The 23,255-nt window shown below is 42.8% G+C and overlaps 1 protein-coding gene across 2 annotated transcripts in view; it reads right to left on the bottom strand.

Moving 5' to 3' along the window:
• The window catches only part of KCNJ6 (potassium inwardly rectifying channel subfamily J member 6), a 154,494-nt gene that overhangs the window by 81,711 nt on the left and 49,528 nt on the right, over positions 1-23,255 (bottom strand). The window contains exon 2 of one of the 2 annotated variants that reach the window (XM_088160482.1): positions 21,719-21,767. The exons of the other annotated variant lie outside the window; for it this stretch is intronic. Within the exon in view, the coding sequence (XP_088016608.1) occupies positions 21,719-21,743 (25 nt within the window). The 5' untranslated portion in view covers positions 21,744-21,767. The remainder of the gene's footprint in view (positions 1-21,718; positions 21,768-23,255) is intronic. 2 annotated transcript variants of the gene reach the window in all.

Raw genomic sequence — 23,255 nt, 5'->3', positions numbered from 1 at the left:
AGTCCACAGGTTCTCTGGGAAAACAGTTCCAATGCTTCTCTACCCTCACAGGGAAGAATTTATTCCTAATATCCTATCTAACTCTACTCTCTTTCAGTGTGAAACCATTCCCCCTTGTCCTGTCACTCCATCCCTTGGAAATAATCCCTCTCCATCTTTCGTGTTGTCTCCCTTCAAGTGCTGAAGTGAGTTAATGATCAATAAAGAGCATAAGAAATAAAATTCCAATACTTTTCTGCTAAATTATCTCCTGCTCTGAGTTGCATAAGTGGTTTTAGTTTCTCTGATCCTGTGCCTGGAGGCAGGGACTGCATTTTCAATTTCTGTAGAGAGCACAGAACATCACAGTTCTTATCAGACAACTTTACAAACAAGTGATGTTGCTGCTTGGGATCCTGTCAAAACTGTGAGAGCATGAACGGCTCAGGATGGGGAGTTCACTTCAGACACTGCACTTAAAAATAGATGTGTGTTCCTCAGGGATGTCTTTCCCAAGATTTCTGCTCCAGCTGTGAGGGAATTGCTCATCCTGGTGTGGTACAGAGTTAAGTCAGGCAGATGATCCCAGGAGGGACCTGAAGGACCTGGAAGGGTGAAAGGAGGGATGAACCTTCCCTGGAGGATCCACAAAACCCTGCAGGCTGAGCTGCCTTTGCTGCCACTGAAAGGGAGAGGCTGGCTCTGCTCGGTCCAGACTCAGTGCTTGAGTAATTATCAGCTTTTTAATTGATGGAGGGGGTACACTGAGCCTGAAATGTCCCGGAGACTGCGATTATTCCCTTAAAACGCTGTGAACTGCAGTGCTGGGAGAGCCCCTGAGGATGATCAGAACCTCTTGGAGCACCCTGTTTGCCCAAGACAAGCCTTTCCAACCAGAAACATCCAGAAACAACCCAGATCCATCACCCCACCGGGCAGGTTTTGTGCCTGGTGTGACCTTCCAGGCTGTTTTTTACCACGAGCCAGGTCTAACCCAGCTGGTTTAAAACCAGCAGGGAATGCTGGCAGGAATCATGGCCACAACAGGGAATGCACATCCTGAGGCTCCAGTGCAATGATCCACCCACACCAGCTGAGCCTGTTGCATGATGAGCACTTTAAAGTTTCTCCTGGAATACTGGAGGCAAAAAAAAAAAAAAAAAAAAAAAAAAAAAAAAAAAAAAAAAGAAGCCTATAATGGTTAATTAGATAAAAAATGTATTGATGTTTTCCTGACTTATTCCTGATAAGCTGTGATCTTACATTACTTTTGTTTCTCCAGAAAGGAAGTTCTTCTACCCAGGAGGATTAATTTCAAATGGAAGTTATGGAATTGAATTACAATTACAAATAGAGGAGAGGTAAATAAGAGTAAATAAACAGCCTTATTAAGTTGGTGTGTTCCTACACATAAATCATGGAACCATGGAATGGTTTGGGTTGGAAAGGACCCTAAAGTTCATCCAGTTGCACCCCAGGGACATCTTCCATTGGACCAGGTTGCTCCAAGCCCCATCCAACCTGGCCTTTTCTGTCTCACATCCTTCCATCCCCTTCTACGACTGACAATTATTATTTCATTTTTTTTCTGGGGGGCAGAGTCAATTTTCAAATGTCATTCAGAGAATTGCAAAATAGCCCTGGTTTGAATAGACCTTAAGAGACCATCTGGTCTTCTCCATTTTGTGGGAAAAGGAACCCACTGAGATTATTCACCACCCTGTCCAGTCACCTCTGGAAAATCTCCAGCAATGGGGACAAGGGATTTCCCTGGGGATGTTTTTCCAGTGACTGGTTACTCTTACTGTAAAAAATTTCTTTGTAGGTCAAAATGACATTGAGATTTTCCAATTCTGCTTCTGTTTTCAATAACCAACACAACTAGGTGCTCAAATCTATTGCAGCAGGAACATGGATATTTGTTTGCTGGCTGGAAAGATTATTAGTTCTCAACCTCTGTTTTAGATTATTTTATTAGGAATTTAGGTATTAGGTCAGGTAACACAGTTTAAAAGAACAAAGTCATGATGGAGGCAGGTGGACTTGTGCTATGATCTGCTGCTGGAAGATTGTTAAGGTTTCCCATGAAAGCTGGAATATCAAAATCCAGCCTGCACTTGGCTATTTTAGCCTAGAGAAAAACACAAATGCATTTTCAAAGAGAAACACCAAGTGCCCAGAGCCATTCCAGTTGTCATGTGAAATGCTGTGGGTTTCAGTTCATGAATGCTGTTGTTTGATATACTTCAATTTGCTTTATTTTTTTTTTTAAGTAATGGATTATTAGCAAGATTCCCCACCCCCTTTTTTTTTTCTTTTCTTGATGGTTTCTACTCCTTGTATGCATTTTTTGCAATACTGCTGAAGGGTTTTTTTTGGACTTGCCTGGTGTGTAGGCAGGATTGAAATGGTCCCTGAGCAGGATCTACAGGCAAAGGAGTCCATGTGCATCAGGAAACATCCCTGACCCAAACTAGTGCCAGTATTGCAGATAGCACAGGGTTGGAGACATGGGAGTTTTTTTGTCTTGCAGGGGAAATTTTGGCCTTCCAGAAGAAGTAAATGAGCTGTAGCTCTGCTGAGGAATACCTGATCCAAGGTAACCAGTCAAATGTGCTCTGATTTTTTATAAATTTATTTCTACATAATTTTATTTTCTCTCTGTTAATTCATTCCCAGATTATAGCTCTGACCTTGTAATAAAAAGGATAATGGATTTTGACTTATTGTTGCACTGACTTCAGCATCAGTGACCAGAAACCTGCTCCTGAGCTCCAAAAACAAATTCCCTATGGGAAGTGAGGCTTTTGATAGACCTGTAGTTCTTTTTTTATAGGCCTTGCAACAGCTCCTGAAGAACCTTTGATTTAAGCAGCACCTTTTATCTGCTCTGTTACTTCTGCTCAAGAGAATGTTTATTTTTCAGGTTTTTTTCTGGGGTTTATTCTCAGGCATTATTTTTTTTTTGAAAGAACTTTAGTTTTTTTGCTTGCTACTGACGTCAACAGGATATTCTGCTTTCTTTGGAAAACCTGGAATTCTTGTGATGGGAGAAGAGAAGGATTCTCTTGGCCTTTTCACCTCCAGTCTTGTCTGTGGTGTGACAAGGAGCTCTCAGCAAGACAACCAAGGAGGAGACACAAAGAGCAGAGGTTTGAGACATTAAATTCTGAGTGCTGGGGGGAGATGTGGCTCCCTCCTGTGTGGAGAACACTGGAAGAGGAAAGAGGTGATGATTCACTTTGTGTGCTCCAGCTGAGGGCAAAATCCATCCTGAACCAACTGGGATTCCTGCACTTGTCCTTAGGAAAGTGTGTGGGCATATTGTGGAGCAGTGTGGTGCAGGAGGGAACACACAGATGGAAAACCACAGGAGAGGGTTGTTCTCCATCAGGAAGCTCTGTTGGAGGAGCACTGGGGCCATCCTGGGAAATGAGTAATGCCACCCCAGGAGCAGCAGCAGGCGTGGTGGGAAGGAAAGGATTTGAGCACCTTGTTTGGCTTGGGAAGGAGCATAGGGGAGGTTCAGGCTGAGCAAAGTGTGTGTGCACTGAAATTCCTGTGAATTCTCCAGGAAGAGATGGAGCTCCCTGGGACATCCCACAGGAACAGCCATCAGTTCCCAAAATCACACACTCTGCCACACTGCTTGTGTGGGGCTTGTTTGCACTGCTGAGGAATACTGACAGCCCTAAATGCTGACAGGGAACTTCCAGGGCAGTGCAGGAGTGAAGCTGCAGAGACTTGGAGCTGGAAGAATCGACATTCCTGAACATGGACCTGCAGGACCAGGAGGGATATAATGGAATCATAGCATGGTTCGTGTTGGAAGGGACCTTAAAGATCATCCCATGGGCAGGGACACCTTCCACTGTCCCAGGCTGCTCCAACCCCAATGTCCAACCTGGCCTTGGGCACTGCCAGGGATTCAGGGGCAGCCACAGCAAATCTGGGAATTCCATCCCAAACCCTCCCAGGGAACAATTCCTAATTCCCAAAATCCCATCAAATCCTACTCTGAAGCCATTCCCTGGGTGCTGTCCCTCCATCCCTTGGCAATTGTCTCTCTCCATGGTTCCTGCAGCTCCTTCAGGCCCTGCAAGGCCACCCTGAGCTCAGCCCAAAGCTTCTCCTCTCCAGGCTGAACAATCCCAGCTGTGCCAGCCTTTCCTCCCAGCAGAGCTGCTCCATCCCTCTGCTCATCCTGCTGCCTCCTCTGGGCTCTCTGCAGCAGCTCCAGCTCCTCCCCAAGCTGGGATCCAGGTTTGGGGCAGCTCTGCAGGTGGGGTCACACCTGAGCAGGGCACAGGGGCACAATCCCAATCCCAATCCCCAATCCCCAATCCCCAATCCCCAATCCCTTTCCTGCTGCCCACACTGGAGCTCAGGGCATGGGGGGTTCTGGGCCAGGTCGAGCTCTCACCCACCAGCACCCCCAAATCCTTCTCCATCTCCATATGGGAAGGATGGGATGGGATGTGCTGACAAACTTGTCAGGGGAAGCTTGCAAAGCATCGTTCTGTTCTGCTCCTGGCTTTATCCCCTGCATTTGCATTTGCATAAGCACCAAGTCAGAACAGAAGTTGAAAATCTCCCAGGCAGCAGTGATTTGAAGTGCTGCCTGTACAACTTTGCTGAAATATGCATGGAAGGAATTTCAGCTAATACATTATGAATTTTGATAATGCCACGTCTCTGGCAACCTCAGATACAGATCATGAACATGAATATTTAGAAAATATTCACATAGTGAGGGTTGGGCTCTGCTCCAGGGAACAGGGACAGGAGGAGAGGGAACGGCCTCAGGCTGGGCCAGGGCAGGCTCAGCTTGGACAGCAGCAGGAATTTCCCCATGGAAAGGGAGCTCAGGCCTTGGCAGGGGCTGCCCAGGGAGCTTTGGAGTGCCCATCCCTGCAGGTGGCACCTGGAGGTGGCACTCAGGGTGACAAGGTGGCCATGGGGCACAGCTGGGACTGCAGGGGCTGGGAGGGCTTTGCCAGCCTCAGGGATCCTGAGATTCCATAAAAATTTGTTGTGTGTGTCTGTCTGAAGCTGCCTGTGCACACACCTGTGTGTCACACGAATGAGATTCTATTTTTTTATAATCACTCTAGGGTTTGGTTTTGCAATCACAGAGGATTCTGTCTCGATGCACATTGGAGATAAAAATATTTGTATCAATTTCTCCTTTTATCTCTTCAGTTCCTGTTTGGTGACTCTCTGTTCCTAAAGCATTTAGGGAATGGAAATGAATGATTTCATGAGCTATTTATAGGGAAAACCTTTAAAATAATACTTAAGGGAGATATTTTCATGGAAGATTTTATTTATATTTTAAAATTGGAATAAATAATTGCACGCTGTATGGAGCAACAATTCCTTTCTGTCATGTTTTTACAGTCTTCATAATATTCCCATCTTTTAAAAATTTGAGTGATAACTTTCTTGTGGTGCCTTCCATCAAGACTAGTTAGAACATATATTAAAATGACAGTTCATTAGGGTGTTGCCAATGTAGCTTCAAAGCTTTCTATCATTTTCTGAACTGCTATTGCTTATATAATAAATCTACCAGCAAATAATAATCTTCATGTCACACACTGCTCTTGGGATGGATTTATTGAGGTGAATAGAAAATAATGTGAAGCAATGATTACAGGAAGGAAAAACAAGGAGTTACCCCATCAGTCTTCAACAGCACTAAGGATGAAATGACTGCTGCAGTAAAATAATACTGTGACAACTTTGTCACTTTATTCTCAAGATGGTGCTAAAGGACTGTGATCCCTTTAAATCTGGGGGATAAACTGCCAAAATAATGCATATTTTGCTTTGCATGAATTGATGTAATAGAAAAAAATTGATTAATTTTTGTTTTAAAACATGTTGTGTGCTTGGAGTGACACCAATTGGCTTTGTTAAACAGACTTTCCTCATGCTCAAATCTAGCTGAATCCATCAGGTGACCAAATTTCACCATCGATTTAAGATGGAACTCTTAATATATAAAAAATTCTGCTCCACTAATTCAAACACGAGCTGAAAGAACATGAATAGCCTGGAATTTTAGGTGGAAATGCAGCACGGGTTGTAATACTTAAATAATTGCTGGATTTTACCATGAGTGCTGTGACAATGAGCAGCACTCAGACCTTGTAGCCCTAAAGGTTCTGGGGCACCACCCTTGGGAGAGCCCATGGAGAGACCAGAGCCTCTGGCAGCTGCTTTAGCTGGGATTTGAGGGAATTTATGGCTGTTTTGTAAAATAATCGACTGGCCTGCTGCTGGTGGGGTTTTTTTGGGAGCAGCTCTGGGATGGGGGATAAATCCCATCCCATCTCCCTGTGCCACCACCCGTTGTCACCCAGGGCTGTGAGTGATGGCCCTCACCCTGTGAGGAGGGGAGAGATGAAAAACTGGGAAAATTCCAGTGCTCCCCTGCTCTACCTGTGAGAACACATTCCTGGGGATCCCCTTGGATGGCTTTTCAAAGGCAAACACGTCTCCAGCTCGCCTGCCTTTGATCTCCCATCTCCAACAGGCTGTTTTAACAACAGCCTCCTGCCACACTGATTTATTGGAGTTTATGGAGACTGCTTGTTTTATGCTTACAGGACTAGTAGGCAGAAGCAGCCCAGAAATTCTGAAAAAGTGAAAAGAGGGAAAGGTGATTTTTGATTTTCTCTGTGGGTATCTTCTTCCACACCTCCCACTGTCCCAGGCTGCTCCAGCCCCAATGTCCAACCTGGCCTTGGGCACTGCCAGGGATCCAGGGGCAGCCACAGCTGCTCTGGGAATTCCATCCCAGCCCCTCCCCACCCTCCCAGGGAAGGGTTTTTATGTCACTGGTATATACCCTAAAAAATCTTCACCCTGAATTCACCCCACCACCACCTCCTCCAATCTAATCAAAGGTTGTGCAAGATACACAAATATTTACACACCCCCAAATATGTGCCTATATATCCATTTCAGACACTGAAGAAAAGCTTTGTGGACACGGAAATGGATTCCTTTTGAACGAAATAAAATAGAACCAGGTCTTTAATTCCTAGTACATCAAATATTACCTCTAGTTATGCAGGAAGAGAATTGAGGAGGATATTAAAGCTTGAAATTACTGAGCTGTTTGTAGAAGTAGTTAGTGAATGTGGGCAATAATCTGTTGTTTAAAAAGCAAAATCCCCAAGGATCTGGAGTCCATGTGTTCAGCATGCAGGCATGGGGTGTCTACCTAATAGATTAATATTTCACAGGCCAAGAGCAATTTGCATGACAGACTGTAAATTAGAATGGCTCCCAAACCAGCCAGTACAAATGGATTCTGAGCAGTGTGAGTCAATAGCAGACAGTTCTCTAACAGCTTCCCCTCTGCTGGGGGCACACAAAGCTCAAACACCACATCTGTCGTGCTGCTGCCACCTTGGGAATGCCTGATACACACATCCCACCCATATCTTTGTTCTCCTCAATTCTTTGTCATTTTCTGCTGAAAATCCTGGCATGGAAACCTGAAGCCCAATTAAGCTCCTCCCAGTCTCTGCCTGAGAAAATTAATTTTTTTTATATACAGGTGTGCAGCTGGCATTTATTTGAGCTCAATGGCCTCATAGGCATGATCAGTGATGATCATGGAGTGACACACTGCAGATGAGGATTTCCAAAGGGACACCAATTCTCTGCTTTCCTGTGTCCCACCTACAGAGTATTCACTGGAGCTGCTCCTCTGAAAGTGCTCCTGCTCAGTTTAATAATGGCATTTTAATTTCTCTGTTCTTATCAGAGTCCATGAATCCCTCCTATGCTTTTGTAGACCTGTAAAGAGTTTTCTGTGGTCTTCTCCTGCTGATCCTCAGCTCTTGTGCTCTTTCTCCTTGAATCTCATTTATAAGCACCTTTTATTTTCTTCTTTTTCTTTCTTTGTTTTACAAACTTGTGTTCATTCCCAATGCTCCTACATCCTTCTTCTATGATATGATGAACTCATCTGTCATTTATTTTGTGTGAGTTATTATTAAAGTGGCAGATTTCCTCTCAAAAAAACCCCAAAGCCACAAAACCAAAAATCCCAAAACCTCCTTTGATTGCCTCCATCCCTGGGGTCACTGCTCACTGAGCTCCACTCCCATCAGCCTGATCCCCCTGTTCCAATAATCATGGAATCCCAGAATGGTTTGGCTTGGAAGGGACCTTAAAGATGATTCAATTCCACCCCTGCCATGGCAGGGACACCTTCCACTACCCCAGGCTGCTCCAAGCCTTGGACACTTCCAGGGATGTGGGATCCACAACTTCCCTCTACTTTTTGGCCCCTGTTCATTATCCCTCACCTCAAAACCTGATGGTTTTGAACAATGAGTGATTCAAGGGCATACTTCTAGTAGCTGTGTTTTCAAAGAAATGTGGATGTGAGGAGGTTATCCATGTGGAAATAGGGTATTAAGATTCTCACCTTTCTCTCCCCTCCTTGCAACTTTTCTCTGTTTCTGTTGGACTGTAATGAATTCTCTGATTTTAGTTTAATTTCTTTCAGGCCTATCTGGCAGCTGAATGTTATTATGCCTAATAAAGGATTTTTTTACTCTCCTCCTCTCTTCCAAACCTCTCTCTTGTCTTCATTCCCAGCTCTGGCTGTTGGTGTGAACACAGAACTCTGTTATTTCTGTCTCAACACCACTTCACCATCTCAGCATCATCTTTAATTCCCCTGCTTTCCCTCACTCCTTCACTGCTTGGTTGGGTGGTCTTGTATTTCTTTTCTATCTGATCACATGCCTGCAAGTGCTGTAATACAAACTCTGTGTGACACACAGAGAGTGAAGCACAGTCTGCAAAGCTGCTGCCAAGAGATCCCTTTCCTGCCTCCCTCGTCCCCCTCCATTCTTCCCTGCTCCAGTGCCATTCCCACTTTTTTTCTGCCCTCTGCCTGTATTTATTTTTTCTCTCTGAAGTTTCTTCTGCCTTTCAGAAAGCACAAGGAATCAGATCCTGGTTTTAGACCTGCTCTCCTCTGCCTCTTCACCCTGCAGCTTTTATGAACCCTGAGGACAAAATCCCATCCTGAGGGAATCTCCAGGTCCCTAAATTACACAATCCTTGTGCTTTTCCATGTGAGTGTGAACTCTGCTGCACGAGCTGCATTCATGGCTAGCCACAGTATGATTGTCTGATATCCCAAAAAATTGAAACTCTGATGGATGACTGGCATGGAAAGGAGGAGGAAAGAGTGCCTGGGAAGTGAATTATCCCCAAGGACAGTCACAGCTGCCTGGTCAGTCTTTCTTACTGAACAGGTTCTTTCTAAGCCTCAAGGCAAACACTGTGGATTTATCAGTGCTTTTCTGTGCATAAGAGGAAAAAACAAAGCAGCCTTTAAATTTTTTTTTTTTAACTCTGCAGCAATCCATAGATGCTTGGCTGAGATGGGCTAATATTAAAAAGAAAGCACATTGTCACACTCTTCCCACACCTCCGAGCAACAGACTGAACTCTGCAGAGGAGACAGTACTCCCTAACATCTGACTGAAGCACATTGGCTTTCCCTGTGCCAAGAGGAGGATGGAAATGGTATCAACACCTTGCTTTAAAAATGCTGTGAGCAAAGATTAACAAAAAAAAACAAAACCAAAAAAAAACCCAACAAAAAATCAACAAAATAAACCAGAACAGAAGAAGGCGGCTTATATTTGGAGCTCAAATTGTGATTTACACTGACAATTTAAGTGGTAAGCAATTCCATTGCTTTTTTTTTTTTTTTTTTTTTTTTTTACTTTTTAAAAATTCATTTTAGAGGCTTTACCTCTTAGCTGTCCCTGAGGTTATAAATTACCTGGAGCACAGCAAACCCCCAGCAGCTCTGGCTTCCTCCTGGGCAGCACTAGCTGTTCTGCTTTTCCTGTTTCTAAAAGTCAGAAATGCTCTGAAAGTATGAGATAAGAACCTTCCTTCCTTCCTTCCTTCCTTCCTTCCTTCCTTCCTTCCTTCCTTCCTTCCTTCCTTCCTTCCTTCCTTCCTTCCTTCCTTCCTTCCTTCCTTCCTTCCTTCCTTCCTTCCTTCCTTCCTTCCTTCCTTCCTTCCTTCCTTCCTTCCTTCCTTCCTTCCTTCCTTCCTTCCTTCCTTCCTTCCTTCCTTCCTTCCTTCCTTCCTTCCTTCCTTCCTTCCTTCCTTCCTTCCTTCCCTTCTCCTCTTCCCTCTCCCTTTCCCTGTTTCCCCATTCCCTTCATTCCTCACCACTCCACATCCCATTGTAATTCCTCAACTCTCATAAATGCCAGTCCTTCCCCTGATCCTCCCCCCAGCAGATTCTGCTGTTTCAGTTCCCCAACATCCCTGGCTATATTTAGCCAATTTGTCTAACTGAGTAGGGGAAAAAAAAAAAAAATCCTTTACTTTCTGTAGGGAATACCAGCAAAGCAGCAAATATTGCCATGGCAACGAGCCTCTCAATCCATCAGGCTCCTGCAGTATCTAATACATAATCTGGGAGGCAGGGACTGGTGTGGAAAAATGAGCATAACATATTGGCACTTCAGGATTTAATATCCCTTCCCTGTGACCTTAATTAGCTCACCTTATTTGGGGTAATTATCCAATTTTGGAGAGAAACTTCTCTTTTATTTGGCTTTCCTGAGGAAAGCCAATGTGTGATCTGCCTTCATTAAAATGCAACTTTTGACTTTTTCCCCACAAACATGCCACAAAATGGGAGTTTCTATAGTAACACACAATGCAGGCTCAATTTGAAATTATAATCTTTTGATAAAAATGAGTTTCCCCCAGCCCCCTTCTCTATATATTTTCTTTTTCTTAAAAATTTGGTTTTGCCACTCTGGTTTACCTCTTCTCTGTTCCTAAGAAAGTTTGAAAAGAGTTCCTTAAAATTAAAAACCACTGCTGAACTTAAAATTACACATCCCCACTGCTCATTTTCATTTGTACATTTTAAATTTTATATCATTTGGTAACTTTTTCACCTTCTCTTATTCTTCCATTATTAAATCTGTTTGCTATGACTGTTTTATCCCACGGGAAAAAAGAGAAGTGCATTGCAAGGACTGTTAGAAAGCCTTTATCAAGTTTAGTGATAGGCCTTGGATTTTTAATCTGTTTTTCTTAGACAAATTCTATTATGGAGTACGTTTATCACTCCTTCAATTTAAAAATTGTAAAAGAAATTAATCCCTGTCCTGTTTCAGTAACATTTAAGAAGCATTTCCAGGCCTTCTGCTGCTGAGTGGGAAGATGTAGATCCATAAAATCTTTTGTCAAGGATTTGGAAGTGGAAGTGGGAGGGAAGGAGAAGAGAAGGATTTGATTGGAGCTGGGGTGTCCAAAACAGGAGCCTGCAGGAGTGAAATGTTTCATGGAGAGCCAACCTGGCCTTAAAGCTTTCCAGGAAATCCACAACTTTTCTGGATAAACTCTTGTTTCCTGATATACCTGACTAGTAATCAGTGAGATCACACCTCACTGGGATCTGCCCACTCAAAATTATTGGGATAAAGAAATAATTTTAACAGCATCCCTGAACCTCTCCTTTTCCTTTTCATGTTATGATCACAGGCACCTGATAGAATTAGGAGGCAGAGAAACAGTGGGAGTTTTTGTGTTCACTTTCAGGGGGTTTGTATGGTGCTTTTCAAGATTTCACTTTGAGACATTACAGCCCAGCACACATGATTGAATGGATTCTAAAAATACACAGCCTTCACCCACAAATTAGTGCACCAGCATGAGTTACTTGTGCCTTAAATAGCAATACTCCCCTAAATAATAATGTTATCACCAAAAAGACACTCAGCTGCATGCAAGAGCAATATGCCATAGGCAGCTAACTTAGCAGGAGGTCTGCAGATAGCTGTGTTCTGCTTTATTTAAAAAATAAAAAAATAAATTTAAAAAAAATTAGAAAAAGAAAATTTGGCAGTACACCATCCAGGAGATCTCAGAGGAAATTATTCTTTACCTGTCATTAAAAGAACTACTCAAACAATGCTAAAACACGGAGCAGAATAAGAAATTTAAACTGCCACCCAAACTGTCAAGTGAAAGTACAGGTTTGAAACCTCAACAAAAATGTGCCATTTCTAAGGACAGGGAGTGATGTTGTTTGTTGTCCTCTGGTTTGCAGGTAGGTGAGGAAATGTTTCACGACACATGACATGACTTCATTGTGTAGGATCCCGGGAGAAACAGAGGAATCCTGTGATGTAGAGAGAGCAGGCTCAGCCTGACAATGATAAATATGTCAGACGGTGACAATCATTGTGTGATTTAGCTCTTGTGAATGAAGGAAAATGGTAATTGAAAGTGTCACGGTTTGGAAGCATTATCATCTCCCCATCACTCATCCTCAGGCAGTGGGAGGAGAAGCAGCTTCCCTTTGTTCCCTGTGTGAGGTGTGTGTGCCTGAATCATGGACAGACACCTGGAGCCAGGCAGGAGGGTCAGATCTGACCTCTCACATCATGGAATCACAGAATCCTCAAAGCTGGAAAAGAGCTCCAACATCACAGAGTGCCAGCTGTGCCCCATGGCCACCTTGTCACCCTGAGTGCCACCTCCAGGTGCCACCTCCAGGGATGGGCACTCCAAAGCTCCCTGGGCAGCCCCTGCCAAGGCCTGAGCTCCCTTTCCATGGGGAAATTCCTGCTGCTGTCCAAGCTGAGCCTGCCCTGGCCCAGCCTGAGGCCGTTCCCTCTCCTCCTGTCCCTGTTCCCTGGAGCACAGCCCGACCCCCCCTCCCTGCCCCTCCTGCCAGGGACTTGTGCAGAGCCACAAGGTCCCCCCTGAGCCTCCTTTTCTCCAGCCTCAGCCCCTTTCCCAGCTCCCTCAGCCCCTCCTGGGGCTCCAGCCCCTTCCCAGCTCCCTTCCCTGCCCTGGACACCTCCAGCCCCTCCAGGGCTCTCCTGCACTGAGGATTTGAGGTCCCTCAGCACCTCAGTGGTGTCACAAGATAAGAAGAAGTGCACCTATCTGAGAGCTGTGCTAGAATCACTCGTGTCTCTCCTGAAGGAACACATGGTTTTATTTTGGGTGAACCTTTCTGTTTTGCACTATTTTTCTTACAGATATGTGGATTAATAAATGTACTTATGGAATGTGAGGATGACAAAGTGGAGCAAAGAACAACCAGGACTGGAGGCCCTGGATGCTGATGTGGATTATAAAATCTAACAGGGTGATTAGAGAGAGGTTCTGCAAGCTGGCAAATGTTTGAAGAAGGGAGATAGGGGAATTATTTAGGAAGAAAGAGCAATCTCTCATGACATGGCAGAATTTCAGCACAGTGCTAGCAGCGAGGATCAGCAGGTGAACACAGCTGTGTCCTCCTTTTCCTGCAGAGAGAGAAACCTGGGAGACATTCCTGGGCAGGAACAGCAAAGGGAGTAATGCTGAAGTTGGGGATTGACAGATTTTGAGGAGCAGAACAGCCCCATTGTGCAATCACTGCTGTCCCTGGCTCTGAAAACAGTGCAGGGCTCTCTCAGCCAGGACAGAGCTTGCAGGTCTCTGCCTTCTTGTTGGTTTATATTTTAACAGCTCTCTCACTGTTGGCAATGACTCTCACTGGAGTCTTTCTGGTTTTCTCCTCCATGTAGTTCAAGATATTTTATGGTGGAAGGAATAGTGGTAAATAAAGTTAGAAGAGGCTGAGCTGTAAGTATGGGCAGTCACTCAGCAATAACACACTTTGAATTAATGTGTTCTGTGCACACACTTCCAGGCATTATTTGCCTTTAATATGGGTAATATTGTCCCTGTTATCCCTTGTCAAATGTTTAAGAGCAATGAAGGCAGGTGAAAAATACAGAGAGAACATAGTCCAGCTTCAGGGATTAATTTAATACCCAATTAAAAGGCAATTAGAAGACATCTGTCCAAAACACCCTGATAAAACCTTTCTCTCATTGTTTATATTGGAAAATGCAACTGGGCTCTTTTTCCAATGGAATTGGATATTTCTCTTGCACATCAAATAGTTTATCTTGCCATGCTCTATGATATTTTCCAGTCATTGATTTTGGACGCCTTTGCAAACAATTTTCAAAGTCTAAGGTTTTAAAAATCCAATACTTTGTGGTACTACCTGTTTAACAGCTGTACTTGTACATCTCAAATGCTTATTTTTTTCTGGATCGTTTCCCCTTAGCTATTGACTAGCATTCTTTGCTGTCCCTGACATTCCATTTCCTAGAACTAAAATCCATTACGGTCTCTTCTCTGCTTGGTAAGGCTGATCCAGGACAGAAAGGTTTCTACAGCTTTCAGAAATATTGATCCTGTTTTTCACCCTTGAATTTGACTCATCTGCTCTCTGTGGAGACAGCTGATTAGACATTATTAATGACTTTTTTTTTTTTTTTTTTGTCCTGAGAGAATATGAACTTCCTGCTCTTTACAGGTGGAAGCTGCTTTTCCAGCACTGCACAATCTTCACTTCTCCAGCTGAAGAAGTTTTAAGAAGATTTAAGGGGATGTTAAATAAATGTAAAAAAAGCTCTGCATTAGAAGAGCATTAAAATTATGAAACCAAACCCCAAATAGAATCATGGAATGGTTTGGGCTGGGAGAGACCTTAAAGATCCAGTGCCACCCCTGCCACCCCCTTCCACTATCCCAAGTTGCTCCAAGCTGGATTTGAACTCTCCCAGGGATAGTTAAGGGGGCAATTCTCCCTGGTCCACAATTGAATGTACATTTATTATTTGGATGGGATGAGAAAATGATGTCTCAGTAAAGGCTTAAACCACTTAACTGACATTTTTGACCGAGGTCCTCAAAGTCCAGTCCTCAAAATCTGAAGTGACTTCGGCTTTTTAGATTAAATTTCTGCACATGCTTAAATTAATTATAATTTCCAACCCCCCCATGGCATATATTTTCCTTCTGAAGAGTCATTCATAAATATATCTCATACCAAAACTCACCCAGAGTCACAAATTTTCCCATTCAGAAGATGTTGTTGCAATAGGACCATGGATCTGTACAGAGCAGTGTCCTGGGAAGCTGGGAAAGTGTTTTTTTTTTTTTAAAAAAAAAGCTTTGTACCTAAACAACTTAGATGCAGCATGGAATCAAATCCCACTTTGCTCTGGGAAGGATGGGACTGGAAAACCCAGCTTGACCCTGCTGTGGGCCATGGGAATGCAAAGGAACACTGAGAATTCTGAAATAGTGGCAGCCTGACTGCAACATCTATTTTAGAAGTGGGTGATATAGCAATGGGTAACCTGGAACTAATAAAAATAAAGGAAAATACATATAAAGGTGGAAATGTGTTTCAAGAAGTCCAATGTAACCTATATGCAATCGCTGCTCCTAACTAGAAAAGCAGAAATTTTTAATTCATTCATAATTCAGCTCTTGGTTATCTCATCCCTAAGACTTGGAATTTAATTTTCACAAAGATTTTTAGCTTAGCCAAGGAATATTAGCAGTGCTATCAAAATTTAATATGTTTTTGAAAAATCCAAGCTTCTAGAATCAAATGACTTTGTGAGAGTCTTGGTTTTCATTTGGGAAAAAAAAATCCCAATTTTTGCCCTTCACACTTGCAGAGAAAACGTAAAGATAAGACCCTTAAAAGCTCAGGGAATGCCAAGAAAATGCTCTTCACAAAGTTATATACCCAGGACTGGAAAAGCTGTCAGTCATGATCCTGCATAAGACAAGTTTTCTTTGTTAATTATTGCATAAATAATTTCACAGCTCTTCTAGGCCCCTGTCAGAGCATCACTGAGACAATAAAATTCTTGCTTTCCTGCATAATGAATTCCTGATTTACAATTTCATTCTCCCCTCAAAACCTGACCTTTGCCACAAAAAATAAACTATTTTTTCATTTAATAATAGCAATGATCTTTCTGTTCTTTTGATTGTATGCATCAGCTACTTTCTGCTGAAACAACCAAAAACAACAACAATAATAAAATCATACATATTCTGGTTACTTGTAATTCAGATTTGAACAAAGATTTAGGGAGTTAAGTTGCAAATAAATGTTATCAACCTACATAAACAGTATTGAATCAACAATAATTAGATGTAGCACTTACATTTTTATCTTAATATTTGGTACAAAACTTCTTCTCCAGTAATAACTGTAACAACAGAACATGGGAGAGGAAAATGCATATTGTGGGGAAACCAGCCTTCCCATTCTGTTCTTGGCACACCTCATAAAGAAGGATAATCAGAGGATAGCTGGATATTTTCAAAATAAATTACTCCCCCAAGCACAGGAAAATTTCTTTCCTGAATGAATTTTCCAAGTGCTTTGGAGTTTTTGCTTTTGAATATTGCATTTTAAGAGTCTGCACTTTGTAACAAATGGGTGGCACTTGTTACGAGTGTAAAATGTTGAACAGGAAGGTTGTCCTTAGAAATGATTTCTGAGAGTGAATAATCAGTGCTCTGGGCTGAGGAGGTGGAAGTCAGGTTTTAGGATCAGCTCTTCAGGGGCTGATTCTGCACCTGCTCAGGTGCTGCTGTGCCACTGACTCTGGTGTGATCATAAAAAGGTTAAAATCACAGAATCATAGAATGACCTTAAAGATCAGCACATTCCACTGCCTGCCACGGCAGGGACACCTCCCACTGTCCCAGGCTGCTCCAACCCCAGTGTCCAACCTGGAACTGAACATTCCAGGGATCCAGGGGCAGCCACAGCAAATCTGGGAATTCCATCCCAGCCCTTTACCATCCCAGGGAACAATTCCTAATTCCCAAAATCCCATCAAATCCTACTTGGGAGCCATTCCCTGTGTGCTGTCCCTCCATTCCCTGGGTGCTGTCCCTCCATTCCCTGGGTGCTGTCCCTCCATCCCTTGGCAATTGTCTCTCTCCATGGTTCCTGCAGCTCCTTCAGGCCCTGCAAGGCCACCCTGAGCTCAGCCCAAAGCTTCTCCTCTCCAGGCTGAACAATCCCAGCTGTGCCAGCCTTTCCTCCCAGCAGAGCTGCTCCATCCCTCTGCTCATCCTGCTGCCTCCTCTGGGCTCTCTGCAGCAGCTCCAGCTCCTCCCCAAGCTGGGATCCAGGTTTGGGGCAGCTCTGCAGGTGGGGTCACACCTGAGCAGAGGGACAAAATTCCCTCCCTAAATTCCTGCCTACAGTTCTGTAGATGCAGCCCAGGAAAGTGAACAAAAGGCAAAGATAAAAGGTGCAATACTGGAGGGAAATAAAGGTGGAAGTAGGGATGTTACAATGTGCTATAGCAAGAGAGAAGGTTGGGTATGTATTTACTCTAACACACCATGTGTTTTTCTTACATGTCATAAAACTCTAATTCAAAATAATCATAACTGCTCAAAAGATTCCAGACCCCCCTGGCACGTGTAAATCTGGAAATGCTGTGACTTTCAATCAACTCAAAGCAGAAACATTTTATTTCTTTTTATAAACTCTTCCTACAAGTCTGAGAGAGCAATAGGGACTCTTCAGGCTCAGACACCACAGACAAGAGTAAGAAACCTTTAGGGAAAAGCTCTTCATGATAAACCAACTCTCTCCTGGGGTTTGTCTGCTCCTGAAATTCCTTCAGGTTGGCTTATATTCTTTCTATCCCCCTGAGTAAAATTTGTGGCATCCATAATTCAGAAGGTTTTATCTGGAGTCATCTGAGGTCTCAGTATTCATTATTCCACTGTCTTAGGAAATACATCCACGGACATTTGGAGCTCACATTTTTGTAACAAAAGAATGAACATCCTTATTTTAAAGCAGCTCTGCTGCCTCTGGCTGTCCTCAGGCAGGTGTGTCTGTGGAGTGAGTGGGCAGCAGAGCAGACAGAGCTGGTCACTGCTGTGCCCCTGCTGCTGGAGCAGATTTTAATTGGATGTCAGTGTCACATCCAGCCCTGCCCATTTCCCATCCCAGCTTGGAGCAGCTTCCCTCTGCTCAGGTCACACAGCCCATGGCACACCAGATCTACAAAATCTCTTTCTGCAAAGTTTCTGCGAAGCTGAGAACTTTGACATCCTCAAAATGACTTTTCTTAAATACACCAACTTATTTGGCTACTCACTAAATATCCTGTAGTGCTCATTCCACAAAGCATTCCCAACGAGGATCATTCCCAATGACTGGATAGTTCTATAAAGGATGTTTCTCTAAATAAATTTTTCATATTGGCCAAATAGGTCAGGATGAACATTTGATTCCTTTCTCTGCTGTTAAATATTTGCTATCCTACCTTCCCTGCTGGGCTTTATCCATTTGCAGGCCTGGTGATGGCATTTGGGTTAAAAATGATCAACAGGGCATGGGGAGCTTGAGAACAAGAGGGAAAGACGAAAACAAAAGTTGCAAGGAAAATAATTTGATTTTTGGCTTCATGGATGTGCTCAGTTTTTAAGTATTCTGAGGTTATATGAGGAAAATTGCCTAATTCAGACTATAAAGAAATTTTAAAATGCATGTGGATTTTAAGGCATTATAAAGGAATTCTTGGACAGTTCCCTGGGGCTCAGTGTAATTGTGGTGGCTTTCTATTAATTCTGTGCAAGAGTTGTAAAATAATAACTTGAGGCAAAGAATGGTGTTATTTGGTATTCATTTTTGCTTCTGTATCAGCTCTTAGGGACTATCCTAAAAAATTTAGCAGAACATTTCTTGCTAGTTTATACTTTAACTGTTGTATTAAAATGATTTTCCCCCTTCACTTAAAAAAAAAAAAAAATTTCAAGGAGAACTGATCTCAAGTACAAGGCTCTGTCATGATACCTCATCTCTTTCCATCACCATAGAAGTTCTCTGGAAAGAGGACAGAAAAAACAATAATGCCATTTTTTTTCCTTACCAATGTTCCCTACAACATTACTTTACAGAGCCTCTGAGAATGGAAATGCAAAATGTGACAAAAATACAGACTGTTATTCCTGCTGGCAAAAAAAAAAAAAGTAAAATAAAATATAACAGCCTTGGAACAACCTCTGCATCAGTGTTCCCTCAGTCTCTGTGTTGGTGTGTGGTGTGATGTGAATCTCAGGTCCAGGGGCTTTGATTAGTGCAGAAACATCCAGAAAATCTTTCTGGAGGAGAAGGGGGCAGAGAGCAGTGCTTGGCAACTTCAGCAGGGTGCTGTGCTAGAGAGAAAATACCGAGCAGTGCAGGGAAGTGGGCTGATTTTTCCTGGGGCTGTGCAAAGATGTGAACAGGGGAAAGAGAGGAGAGCAGCTCCTGGGTGAAACAGGAAAGCAAGTAATAATTCTGTTATATTGGTACCATGATCAAGCCATTCCTCCAGGTCTCTGAAACCCTCTCAGGCTTTGAGTGCCTTTCTTTATTTTTCTCATTTCCAAGAAAAAGGCCCTGCAGTCCAAGCCAGAGGCCCACCCTACTCTATTTATCTCAATTTACTCTGCACCAGCTTTAAAATAAGCACTGTGGTAAATTCACTAAGAATTTTATTTACACCTTGAAACGCTGTCTAGGATTTATTAAAACATGAAATGATCTGATAATTTCACAAAAGCCTCGCATGAAGTATGAAAAAATCCTCACACAAAGCAGCAGGAAACCCTTTAAGCATCACTCTGTCCCAAAGAAGTCAGATAAAATAATAGGCAGGACAAACACACATCCTGAAGGAGCTGCACGGGGCATTTTGGGCTTGTGTTCCCATTCAGAATGTTCTGGAGGCCTCTCCTCTGACTCTTCAGAGCACTCACAGGGTCTGATTGCTTTTCCCCAACACTTTTTTGGCAATATTCCTTCACCTGGTTTCAGAAACGTTGTGCAAAGTCCAGCAAGTCCCTAATGGACAGGGGAGACACTATTGATCTGCTTCCACCTTTGACAGCAGTTCCTCATTTGTTCTATCCATCAAGACATAATCACACATCTGTCCAGCAGCCAGCTGCTCCAGATGTGGTCCCAGGATGCTTCTGAGGGCGATACTGAACATCCACAGAGATTAAAGGAACAAAATCACCATTTTTACAGCAGAGGGTTCCTGGTGTCACTGTCCTTTTGGGCCTTGCTAAGCTGCAATGTGATTTCCTCTGTTACATCCCAGCTTGGCTGCACCATGGAGAAATACTTCTTTATGTTTAGTTTTATATATTATGTGATAATATATAATACACATCATCATATAGTAGAATAATATATTGTAATTGTTATTACGTAAGTATTATAATATAATCATATATCATTATATTGTAATTATAATTTCATATATATACACATATATATACACATATATATACACGTATTACATACACAATAGACACATATTTTTATACATGTATTTAAAACACCTGTATAAATACATATACATATACATATACATATATATATACATATACATATACATATAAATAGGTGCATATGTACATGTATATTTATGTATATATATGTATATGTATTTATACAGGTCTTTTATATACATGCATAAATATATATATATATATATACACACACATATATATTAAAATGTATATATTTGTACTTTTATATGTATACTTCAGCAAAATAAAATCAGAGAATCTCAACATAGTTTGGGTTGGGAGGGACCTTAAATCCCACCCAGAGCCACCCCTGCCATGGCAGGGACACCTCCCACTGTCCCAATGTCCAACCTGGCCTTGGGCACTGCCAGGGATCCAGGGGATCCTGTGCCAGCCCCTGCCCATCAGCCTTGGCAGGAGGGTTGGAACAAGAAGATCTTTAGGATCTCCCAGTCCTGCTGCACCTTTTTGTGGGATTGGCTGGATTCTGACACTGAAATAATATTTTATAGATTGTAGTGGAGGCTCTGCCCTGCAATGACACAGGTAAGGAGATACAGAATTATTTCAAAAGTTAACAAAGGGATTTGGGAGAGTAAAAAGTGTCAGGGAAGTGCTGCCCTAGGAACAGACTTTCTGTATACAAGCAGAAAAAATTAACTGGAAAGAAATTTCTGATATAAACAATTTGTGCATATCTGTGCTTCTGTCTTTCTGTAGTCTCTGGTTGATCAGAGTGAAATATTTCTCCCTTTTGAAGTCAGTTCATTTAAGCTTGCATAGACTTTTGAGCTGATAAATTTTGGGTAAGAGGCAGTGGTCTAGCAGGATTTCACCCTCAATGGTCTCCAGACTTTGTCCACAAATAAATATTCCAGCCTGAGTGCCTCAGCTACAGAAACTTACAGCCACTACTCCATTTCCTAGATCCCAAAATATGGCAAAAATACAAACTATATCTTGCTGGGCACACATTTAAGACATCACACAGCTCTCACAAACCAGAAAAACCAACTGAAAGCTTTCCAGATACATCTCTGGGCATAATTCCTGTGGGATGAATGTGGCACAGGCAACAATCCTGAATAATTACACTGGATTTAGAGTGACCTTCTGTAAGCTTGTAAAGGAACACATGAATCAAGTCAATTAAGCACTTATTAAATCCACAATTAGTTACATTCTATTTTAAAAAAAACCCTCGGGCTCACAAAGTCAAATATGGAGCAGGTTCTTTGCTGGATTTAAGCCCAAATAGATGTGATTTAAACAGTTCATGAAGAAAATAGCAGCTCTTGTTCTGGGGATCCCTATTTTCTTTTTTTTTATTTTTTTTTTTTTTTTTATTATTTTTTAAGGAGTGGAATGATTTATGATGAATTTGGGAGTGAAGGCAGGGCTGAATGAGATCCCTGGATGCAAGCACTGCGTTCTGGGTTTGTGGCTTTATGAGAGGGAGGGGGACAGATGGAAAAACAAAGTGGTTGAACTTCCTATTTGTACTCACTCATCGACTCTGTCAATTTGGCCATCTCTGTTTCTCTTTGGGGCTTCTCCTGAGGGAACAGACAAAATGAAAAAATAAATATATATATGTAATATAGAAATAGAAATACACCTGAGTGCAAGTGGCAATGTGAGGGGAGGACATTCATCCGTTATATATTTCTATTTTATTTAGGGATTTAACTTTACTTCTAAATAGCCTGAACCTCTGTGGGCTTTTTTTTTTTTTTAATTGTAATTTCTCAGTTTTTATTACTATGAAGTGTGAAGCTTGTATTTATTTATTTGTGTGTATCCAGATGCAGAAATTGAAATTATTCAAAGTGATAACAGAGGAGGAAACCCTCCTCTGTTTTTCACTCTGCTAAAATACTCCAGTGTGTTAGGCCTTCCTGACAAAAGAGTAACCCACAAACCACTTACACTGCAGGAAAAAAGCACTTATTTGGAAAGAAATAGATTTCATATGGGAGCTGGAGTGTGTGGTGTGGCACTGGGCTGACACTGAGATGAACTGAGATACTTGAGGGACTCCCAGTCAAACCTGTTGGTTTGTCTCTTGTTCCTTGCATTATTTTTTTTAATTTTTTTTTTTTTTTTTTCATTTCAGACACTTGTAGCTGCTGTAGCCAAGACAGAGGCTTGGTCAATCAAGAGTCCTTGAATTTGTGAAAATCCAATATCCTGCAGCACAGCTCAACCAGAGCAGTGGAGGCTGGGCCCAGTCTCCTGATTTCAGAGGCAAAGTTTGGGCTGAATGAAAATTGCAAAGCCCTTAAAAACTCCAGTTCAGGGGTTTGGAGAGGATGTGGTGGGGCTGTTGTGACCCCTCTGGTGACTGACCCCCATCTCCCCAGCCCTCCACCCGTGCCAAGGCTCTGAGAGTGCCTCTCCTGGGCCATGGGTGGGCAGATCTCAGCTCTTTTTTCCCCCAAAAAATTAAATAAAGGAGATAATATCCACAAAAAAAAAACTTTAATGGGCAGCAGACCCAAACAGATGCTCCCTGTCTCAGCTCTGGGACAAGGTGCAGGTTTTTGGGCAAAGTGACCTTCAGTAGCTGCTGGAATGGCTGGGGACAGGAGCCAGCACAGTGACATCTCTCTTTGACTGGGTCTGTGCTAAAAACAGCACTGGGGGAAGGCACAGGCTGAGAATGGTCCCTGCCAGGTGTTATTGGGCAGGAAAATGTGATTTCCAAGGCCCTTTGGGTGTGACATGGGCAGACCCTGCTGCAGGGGTGCCAGGCAAGGGACACCCCCCTGCTTTATCTAAGAGCAGCATCATTTCCTAATCCAGAGGAGCTGAAGTCTGTCCACCTCTACCTTAGAATCCCAGGATCCCTGAGATTGGAAAAGACCTCCAAGGTCATCCAGTCCAACCTGTGATCCATCCCCACCTTGTCCCCACTGAGTGCCACATCCAGGCTTTCCTGGGACATCTCCAGGGATGGGCACCCCAAACCTCCTGCTGTGACAGTGGTGGTGTTTTGCACCACTTAATTCGTGGTTTGTCTCAGTCTCTTCTGCCTTTGCTCA

Source organism: Sturnus vulgaris, chromosome 2, assembly GCF_052056855.1.
Source record: "Sturnus vulgaris isolate bStuVul1 chromosome 2, bStuVul1.hap1, whole genome shotgun sequence".
In the NCBI taxonomy this organism is placed as follows: Eukaryota; Metazoa; Chordata; class Aves; order Passeriformes; family Sturnidae; genus Sturnus; species Sturnus vulgaris.
This window is presented reverse-complemented; position numbering and strand designations above follow the sequence as displayed.